This window comes from Rhinolophus sinicus, chromosome 4 (assembly GCF_057876585.1).
Source record: "Rhinolophus sinicus isolate RSI-liver-muscle chromosome 4, RSI-T2T, whole genome shotgun sequence".
Classification (NCBI taxonomy): Eukaryota; Metazoa; Chordata; class Mammalia; order Chiroptera; family Rhinolophidae; genus Rhinolophus; species Rhinolophus sinicus.
Window position 1 is genome coordinate 9,768,880 of NC_142504.1, and position 10,181 is coordinate 9,779,060.

At 44.6% G+C, this 10,181-nt stretch overlaps 1 protein-coding gene across 3 annotated transcripts in view; it reads right to left on the reverse strand.

Moving 5' to 3' along the window:
* BMPER (BMP binding endothelial regulator) overlaps positions 1–7,759 on the reverse strand; it is a 221,676-nt gene extending 213,917 nt beyond the window's left edge. The window contains exons 1-2 of one of the 3 annotated variants that reach the window (XM_019757329.3): positions 7,457–7,759; positions 6,289–6,374 (exon numbers count right to left, since the gene is read on the reverse strand). In XM_019757329.3, coding sequence (XP_019612888.1) covers positions 6,289–6,374; positions 7,457–7,589 — 219 coding nt within the window. In that variant the 5' untranslated portion in view covers positions 7,590–7,759. The remainder of the gene's footprint in view (positions 1–6,288; positions 6,375–7,456) is intronic. The other 2 variants (XM_019757327.3, XM_074340986.2) reach the window with 2 other exon arrangements.
* Between the last annotated feature and the right edge of the window lie 2,422 nt (positions 7,760–10,181).

The following is a 10,181-nucleotide window of genomic DNA, read 5'->3' on the forward strand; positions in this document are numbered from 1 at the left end:
GGGACGCACTGGACTCGGCCATCTCCACACATCCTAAACCTACACTCCTCTGTGCCTTTCCTCCAACACAGGCTTATCAGGACTATCCTTCCTTTACTCCTCAAGGTACCAGATAATCCAGTCAGAATTCGTCTGCAGTTCCCTCAGTACCTGGGTGTGAGTCTATTAGAATGCTTTTCTGTCACTCCTGTAAAACTTATTTATGCGTCTGTCTCCCTCATTAGGCTGTGATTAAGAATCTATCCTATTGGTCTTTGTCTCCCCAAGGCGCCCAACCAGCACAATGCTTCAAACACAGAAAAGGCTAAAAATAATAAAATAAAATGTAAGGGGAGAATGAAGTGTGGAGAGAAGGAAGAAAGAATAATATTATTGAATTTATAACCTGCTATCCCCAGTGCCTTGAGTGGTGTTTTATAGAATTAGAACTGGGAATCAAGAGGTCTTAAAATATACACCTCGCTCATTTGCTGATCTTAACTAAGTTCAACAAGCGCACTTGACCCCCCAGTGGCATGAAAGGTGGTGTTATTTGTATTCTTTTAGAGCACAAAGGAGTCAATATATCATTAGTTGGACAGAAGTACCATAAAAGAGGGTGTGAAAAACTGATATCCTTTATTTATTCAACCAATTTTTATTAATTGGCTTTATTCGCCATCGTTGTATCTACTACATCCTATTTTCCTGCCCTCACCCTATGTGTATCCCAATCTGGGGAAGGGCTCTCCTTCCTTGGCATTATTTCCTACACTCAAAACACCCTTTACTGCTGATATGCACTAGAAAGACCAGTGTCACGGAAGAAAATGAAAGCGCATTTAAAATGGGATGCGGATGGGGCAGGCAAGCACAGGAGTTAGTAGGCAGCAAAACCCACTCAGGTCTGGATCAGAGCTGAGAGACTTCCACGAGGCGGGCCAGGAAAATCCCCTTGATGCCAGACCACTAGGCAGTTTTTCCAGAATTACAACGCTCCCGAGTCCCAGCCCTATCCCTCTGCCAATAAAAGTACAAGTGAAGGTGACCCCACAGGCATAGAGATGTAAATATTCCACAGAAAAATGAGGCCCCTCTTCCATGGAAAGTTTTCTTAGTGTTTAATGGAGAACAAGGGGAAAACTTATACCAGGGCCCACAGACCACTGGACCAATAAGGAAGCAGCACAGATTGGCCAAGTCCAAGTCTGGAGGGACAGAAAACCCCACTAAATGTTACTGACTTCGCCCTGTTCATTCATAACGATGGGTGGGCTTGGCATCATTATCCCTATGTCTCTTCTTTATCAGCTTCCTTTGTTTTCCTTTTCTGATGAGCCTTTGCAACGTAGTCCATGTGAGGAAATAACAACTTAAACAAGAACGTGCTCATCAAGAACAATAACAAATCATTGCAGAGAACTTACTATATGCCAAGCCCTGCGCCAAGCCTTATATGCTATATCTTATTTAATTCTCACAGCAACTCTGTGAGTTCAGTATTGACATTCATCCCATTCTGCAGATGAGGAAACTAAGGCTTAGAAAGGTGAGATGACTTTCCTGAGTTTACCACCAGTCAGGAATAGAGCCAAAATTTGAACCCAGGCTTGTCTGATGTCACAGCCAAAGCCCTTTGCCAAAATGATATGATGCCCGCAAACAGCTGCCTGAGCTGTGACTTCCTTTGAAAGAGCCCTCCAAATTGCAGACTTGGTTTGTGCAACAAGACCAAAATCACTCTAACTGCCCCCGAAGAGAGTCTGTGTCAGCTTTGTGGAAGTGGAAATAACCCTCTGAAGCCCTCAGAGGTAATCGTAGACATTTTAAAGTAGCAAACTAGCAGAAGCAAACTGAGTTAGCGGAGAAGGCACTGGCTTCATATCCCAGTCTGTCTCTTAGTAACTGTGTAACCTCAAGACATTTGCTCTGCTACTCTGAGCCTCAATAAAGCATGAGTAAAAATAACTGTCTAGGAGCTGGTATTGGTGAATTGGCCAATACAATGCCATAAATGTGTTACCTTTCCCCTAAAACTGTTCTATGAAAAGGCAATTGGTCACAACACTTAAACAGAATGAATGAATGACTGGAAGAATGAATCCTGATCACTTCCTTAGTGAGAGTCCAAAGTCTGAAAATTATATAAAGCAATTTTCAAAAAATTATGGCAAGCTATGTATATGTGCCTGTACTAAGTGTAGTTATCTCTCTGAACACATCTGGATCTCTCTCTCTCTCTCTCTCTCTCTCTCTCTCTCATACACACACACTCACACACACACACACACACACACACACACACACACGAATTGAATCCTGATGCAACTTATCCCCTCATTCCCAAACATATGCCTAACACTTGTTCAGATAATAGATCTCTATTCTCTAGCCAGTTAATTTGAACAGTAAAAAACATGAGGATTTTATAGAGATAAGGCACCCCAGAGAATCGAAGACGCTGGTAGCTACTTGTTTAGTGATGGAGGATTTTTGTGATTAAAAAGTAGAAGACAGCAGACAAAGTCTCCTCTGTTTTCACTACTTGCTTGGCTCCAAGACAGGTGGAGCCCCGCTTCTTGTAACACCAAATTTCACGTTGCTTTTTATGAGCAGAGGGTCCATTTCTACATTGCACCTCTGGATTTAAAAGAGGAAATTTAAACCTCGGAATAATGTTTTTTGCTGAACAAAATGTCTGCCAAACTAAGCTCTGACTGACTTCTGGTTTTCTAAGTCCCGGCCTCCAAAGCTCTCTCAGGTTTCCAGTACTAGGCCGAACTCACTGGCTTCTGCCATCTCCTTCTCTTCTCCTGTTAGGTGGAATGGGATAAGAAGGAAGAGTCCCACTTCTCAGGTCCATCTGGTGGCTTTGGGGATGCCCAAAGGACACAGAGAATTGCTTTAGGCTCATTATCTGGGTGTGGCTGGCCCCTATTAGCTGCATCTCCAGAATGGCACCAGCATGTTTTCCTAGGCATTATGGGAAAAGTAATTCTAGCAAGAAGAGGGGGAAAGTCACACAAAACAGCAGTAAGTCTGGGCCTTCCTTCCTTCGCCCCTTAAACGACCATTTTGTAAGGCGGTAAAAAGTCATGCTTTGCTTTCTAACTAAACAATAGAGCACTTGCCTTTTTAACTTAAACTGCCTATCCTGGTTCCCCAGATTTCAGGCCAGTGATTCAGCTTCTCGCCTTCCCCTTTGAACAGACGAACCGAAGCTTTTTGTCCCACACACTTTAAAACCATATCCATCACCAGCTAACAAACAGGTTATTCTTGGACCATGGCTGGTTCTGGCAAGATGCTCAGGTCTATGCAGGCGACGATAAATGAGAATAAAATTATTCAGTTCTGCTTGCCGTGGCCACCGAACCCACTGTCATCCTCAAAATTCCCACAGAAATGAGCTCATTCCATCTCTGAAACATTTCGGAGCTTAAAAGTTTAAATCAGGCCACACTGATTTTGTGGGGTTTTCAAGCTTTTACACTGTAATTATAAGCAGGACTTTGTGCCACCTATTTCCTCCCAACTGTAATATTTTACGTCTTTTTTAAGCATACGTTGAGGTTAGCTTTTTTTTTAATACATGTTATGAAATACGATATGCGCTTATGCTCAGCCTTAGGTACCTTTCTGCCAAAAGGCTGGACCAACATAAACTAAATATGACTATTTTCTTTATCCAAAGTACAGTTTTGACTATTACATACCCTCTTAATGTACATACACAAAACTAGCTCCCTGCAGGTCAACTGAAATCATAACGAGATTTTCCTTTCATATAATGTGATTAACAAATGTTAGCTAACCGAACTCCTAAGAGACTCAAAAGAAAAAAACTAAATCACTCAAAGCAATGCCAACAGTAAAATAACTCGATCTTTCTATTTTCTGCTTGCTTGTTCACATGTTAACTAAGCAAATAGCCTGTTTCGTTTGATTCTAGGCATGTGTTCTAGAGGCAGATGAAACCGAGAGAGTTCAAGCTCTGATATTTACTAAAATAATGACCTTCACAAGCTACTTAACTCCTCTAGCCTCATTTTCCTCATCTGTAAATTGGGGATAAAAGCTCTCAAAGGATTTTTCTGAGGATTAAATAAAGTAATGCAGGTTTAGATAAGTGCCAGCAAATAAAATGTTTATAAATATTAGTTAATATTGCTAATATTACCTCTCTGTTAAATAGGTCTCTCCTTCAAACTAACTGTAAAAATGCTAAGCAGCCTCATGACAGTCTGGGGTGCTTTGAAATAGACTGAAGTGAGTCCCAGGGAAACTTACAAGAGCATACATAAACAGAGAATCAGTCATCCGATTCTCACTCAATTTTTTATCAAGTCATTACAAAGGTTTAGGAAGCAATAATGACAACTTGGGCCCCTTAATCCTAAACCCCTGCACAAGTCACCATAATGCATCATTGAGCCTTTCAACTAGTGAAAGGGCTCTGAGGCATCTTCTTAACACCAATGGAGTTGTACTGCCAGAGTCCCAACGTCACATGTTTAGGAAGGATTTCTGACAGCTCTCACTCGAGGCAGATATCTCCAAATGTTACTTAAAGACATAAATGAACCCACTACCCTTCTGAACTTAATCAGTACATTTCTGGAATAAATATTATTTTCACTTGAAGTCCAACTGATACATCTTTTCTCTTTGGAGTCACTCTTTACCTTTACAGCAGGATTTTAACATCTATCTTATCAGTAAGGCTGCATTTTCAGAGAAAGGCACTGTTTTCCACTAGGGTGGAGTACTAAAAAGGGGAAATTCTGTGTGGAGAATTTTTCATAATGTTATTTGGGAACAGTTTGCAAAACCCAAGCTGTATATTTAAACTTTATAGATAGTAATATTGCCGAGGAGAAAAACAATATTTTCAGGGCTTGAACCTCCAAGTACATTTAAATGTTACTCAGTCAGGGTAATGTCCTCTGAAATCTTAAGAGATTACAATAAAATAATTCACTCACCTTATAAAGAGAAATTCAAAAGATAGATTATCTCCCCCCCAAAAAAACACACACATATACACTGCATTTGTAAATACATAATTGAGTCAAAATTTAAACACAAAGCTTCTTTTCAACAGGTCCTTTAGTGAAAGCTCATTAATTACATGGCAATTCATAAACACAAAATCTGAAAAGCCCTTCTCACTCCCTCTTCTTAAGACAGCAATATTTATCTTCTCAGCAAATGTAATGCATTTTCACTTCTGATTCTGTTTATTTCCTTAGTCTTCAGAACCTGATAATCATTTGATACAGGCATTCACCTTCACCCATTTATCATTTTGAACACTGACCTCATCTCTCATCATGAAAAAGTTTGGGTAGTTTAAACCCAGATGGCTTGGCTTTCACCTAAACCGAAGAATCCCTTCCCTAGTTCCATACAGCGTGTTGATCTGATAACAAACAGTCATCTATCACTTTTGAGCTTTGCATTTGACGGCCTTAACGAATTTCCTAGAGGGTTTTGTGGTGTGTAGTTTTTAATCAAGGTTTGCCAAAAGTTGTCATGCAAAACTCTCTTAAGCAAAAATGTTGCTCTTTGTCAGTCTCTATTTCATTTCAGAAATTCTTATTCCTATAACTTAATCTTCCCCGTGTGGTTACTTATTAGATCTTATCATTAACTATTAAGCTAAAATCAATTGAAGCAAATTATTTTTTGGAATCTACTAGCCACTGCCAGTGTTAACCAAGCAGCTGACAGCCAAGTGTCATTCTTGATTAAAGACTGAATGTCCTTCCTGACTCAAGATTCTAAATCAGAAATATAAAGACTGTTTTAGAGAGTTAAGGCCATAACAGGCAAAGAAATCCAAGATTACATCTTGTCCTCATGTTTGTCCTTTGTGACTGTCACCTATCTTTCCCCTTGTCACATATCTTATCCCTGGTAAGATACCTAAATGTTATCTCACCATTTCCACACTGAGCTCTGATGACAGACTCAAGGCAGAAAGTTTGATGGCGCCCATGATTTGGTGGCAACAGCCATTCCCATGACCAGAAAGTGCAAAAGGTTATTATCACTGAGACCATGCCACACAAAGTTCTTCTTAAAGGTACTTCTGTAAGGATGGTGTCAAAGAATTCCCAGCCTGATAAAATAAAAACTGCCAAAGCCCATAAAGCTCAGAAATCCAACTGAATTCAATTCACCAGCTATATGCAATTTTGTAATGACTAAAAACAATTTTTAAGATCTGGTTATATCATTACATTTAATGGAGTCACCTTGTCAGAGGCAGCAATTGACTTCCCATTACCTGCTCTCCATACTTACCAAGCAGACACACATTATACAAGGGTTGTCTGTGATAAATGGAATCTGGAGGACTTCACCTTCATTTTCACATTTTGCAACAGAACCTAGGGTGAAGGAAAAAAATGTAATTTAAACTTAGCTTAGTGGCATTATTATAAAAATTCAAATTTTTACACTAATCCTTTTCCAAACAACTACCCAAATTTCAGAAATTCCTAATGAGTTTTAAATTATCAAACTCACCAAAAACAAATTCCACCCCCTGGGGAAAAAAATCTATTTTAAATAGTTTTATTTGCACAGATTTTTTTTAAAGACTGTGATATATAGACTTTCTGCTCTCAGATGGTTTAAGCACAATACCAAGTATTCCACTGGATCTTTAATAATACTCCTCCTTTAGGAAACCATTTCAACTAAACACACATCCCTACATGCAAAAAAAAAAGAAAAAGAAAAGAAAATTCAAATTGACCATTAGGGCAGATTTTAAATTTGAACAAAATTCAGGACTGTGTCAACGAATGGGCCTTTATATGAATGTGCCTCTTATTGTCTTGAGTTGAGATCACTTTTTGAAACACAATCTTCTTTCCTCTTCTCTTAGAAATTGACTCAATATTTTCTTTTCTGCACCAGGTGTCAGTAAAGTATGTCCTTCAAAATAGCAGCTGAGGTCTTCACCTGCCTGAAAACATATAATTACTATATCCTACTATTATTACCCTTTTAAAATATGATAGTTTCTTTAAATTCAAGGTCTGGAGAGTGGGTGCTTTAAAAAGCACTCCTAGCACAGGAGATGCATTGGAACCCTATAGAGTCAGAAGGGAGGATGTGTGGAAAACGGTGCAATTTTTTGCCTTAATTGTATAGGGGAAGAAGAGATCAAAATAAGGGTTGAGGAAAATATTAAAAATAAGTAATTTCTCAAATTCAAAAAGAAGAATTTCTAGCACTATATGGACGTCCACATCCTCTCAGCCTTCCACCCCTCAACCTACTCACTGCCTTCCTACTCCTTCACCCCAAGGGCTTCACTTCATCCCCACCGGCCAGAGAGGGGCAGGCGCCAGCCAAGGTGCTGGCTCCGCACCCTCCCATCCCCGGGGCAGGCCAGCGCCTCCTCTCCCAGGTACCAAGCTAGAGTCCCGAAGGGCCGGTACCCTCCCTCACCCTCCCCTACCTGTCAAGAAGGAGGAAGCCAGAGACATGGGGACCCCCGAGCAATTGAGCAGCAGCAAGACGCAGCAGGTAATCCCAGGCGAGCGCCGGCAGGGACGCTCAGCCAGAGCCCTGACGCCGGAGAACCAGAGCATCGTCACCTGGAGGGAATCCCGGGCGACTGCAGGTCCCGCGCCGCCGCCTCTGCTCCGCTACCGCGGCTCGCAATCAAAAAGGGCTCTCAGCGGGCGAGTCGGGAGACAGTCCGCGAAGGAGGGAGGCGGGCGCCCGGGAGCCGGGGCGGGGGGGTGGGGGGAGAGGCGGGAGAGGGAGGCGAGGGGTGGGGGGCGCCCAGGGAGGAGGGGTCCTGCGGCCAGGCTCCTCCAATGTGGCTTTTCTTTTTTTAGGGAGTTGCTCGCAGCAGCTTAGTCGTCCGCCCCTCCACGCCAGAGAGGGGGGCCGGGAGGAGGGGGTGTCGGAACGGCCGGAGATAGGCAGACAGGACTGGCCGCGCCGTTGGCTACGCAGCGCAGCTCTGCCGCGGCTGCAGCCTGGGCTGCAGCAACTGCCCGGGGCGCCGCCGCGCCGCGGCGTCCTTCACTCCAGCACTCCCCACCTCCTGCCGGCCCCGCCGGCTCTCCGCCCGGCCGGCGTGCGCGCTCGCTCCCGCGCGGAAGACAGGGGCTCACCGGGCGCCTCCGGGAACCCGCTGGGGGCGCCCCGGCGCAGGAGCCCCTCTCCCGGGGCACGTCTTAACCAGGCGTCCAGCCCGTTCCCCAGCCCCTTGAGGGAAGCCACCGACCCCGGGGCGCGGATCGGAGCGGGGCAGGCGTGTCTCCACCGCCCGGCGCGCTTGGTGCCTCCTCCCTTTCCCGGGGAAACCCTCCCCTAACGAGGGATGCCGCACCACCCCTGCTCATTCCCGGGGGCCCCCACGCTATAAGGGAGCAGAAAATGGGGCGCAGGGGCGCCTCGCCACCCTTGCTCGCTCCCAGGCGCCCCAGCTTTGGGAAGGAGCGACAAACGGGGCGCAGGAGGGCCCCCGCAACTTTTCACTCTTCTGCTTTGCTTCCCTCTGGCGGGGGCACGACAGTGGTCTCACGGGCTGAGCAGATAGGGGTAGATATCAGTGCCCTGTGTTTATTACGTGTCTGCGCGACCTGACACTAGGGAGGACAGACGTTGGAACGACAAGCAAGGTCGATTAATACACGCACAGAGACGAACGCTTTTTGCCCTGGAAAAAGAGGAACGGTCGCTCCAAAACTCCTCCCTTCCAAACTCGGGCGGACCGGGGCGGGGAGATGCTGTTTGACTAATCATTCATTCACCCGCGAAAGGGGGAGGGACTCCACCGCGGCCTCGGCAGCTGCGAGCTGTGTTGCAGCCGCTGCCGGAGCTGCGCCCTTTCCCTGCAGTCTTGAGTGCAGGGGAGTCAGACCCCGCGGATACCCTCGTCCGAATCTCGGCCTCCCGCCCAAGCCATGGTACCCTCTGCTCAAAGGTGGGGAGGGAGGACAGTGCAGTAGAGAAGAATTTTTGTAACCAAATTATCAAGACGCGGGGTAGGAATTAGGGGTGCTTGGGAAGTGTTGGGACCTGATGATCAGTTGTCCTCAGAGCTCACCGTGAGTCGTCAGCTTCCAATCCCCAAGAGTGGAACCTGGGTCCCCGCATGTCCGTCCTCCCTGAGGGTTGGCCTGGGTGGATCCAAAGGGCTGCCATTGACTAGCCAAGCATTTTTCTCAGCGGGACGCACCTAACAGTCTCCCGGCAGAGTATGTGTAGTCGCCAAACTATACCTTTGAAAATAAATTAGTCTGTTTGCTGACACATGTAGTCTAGTTTCATCTTAACCCCTACCCGCATTGGGGGTGGGGGTGGGAGTGTTTATTTGTTTTCATTTTTTCGAGTGGATTGGAGGTTTCACTTAATTAATGCAACATTGCCAACATCCTGGCAGGCCAAGGAGCTGATAGGAGCGCATTGCTCTGACACGGGAAAAATAAGAGAAGGGAAAGCTGTCATTAGCTTGGCACGCTCCATTTCCCTCTCAAAACAGATTTTTAGTGTAAAACTTAAATTAAAAGAGAAGAAAGATGATGTGTGGTTGGGTTTTCCCCCCCAAATAACCACCATGGCCAGGCCTAGCTTCTTGAAAATCAGAGTGTGTTTTATGTCTTTATTAACCATAAAGAAAGAACGTACAAAAACTAAAACTAAACCAGCTTTACCGCCCAATCTGTAGTGACTGATTAAAAACTTTTTATAAGTAGAGTCAGTTGAAACCACTATCTCTGCTTAACTCTAAAAAGATTCTGCATGGGGAGTTTAGATAAAGATGTTAATAGTGACTTAATTAAGGAAAATAGAATAATGGGGAGCCTGGGAGACCTTTTATTGTCCTAGATTTCAGCAGTAGATTGGGATAAACACACATCAGGGAATGGTAGGACACTTGAAGAGTGCACGTGATTTATTCTGATATGTCTTCCCTGGCACCAGCCATACATCCTCAAAGGTTGTCAGGACAAAATGCTTTATGATGGACTCTAGGTGTGTGTGGTATTTCTCTACCCAGGGACGTGGTGCTTTGGGGTGCATGGGAACTCTCCCTGCAGCTACAAATCCCAAAACCACCTGGAAAACATTTTCACCTGCCTGGAAGTTTACAAATGGGGAAGATGTGCGGAAGCCTTTGTACAGAAGCTTTTGGCAAAACTGTCTGCCTTCCTGTTTGTTCTAAT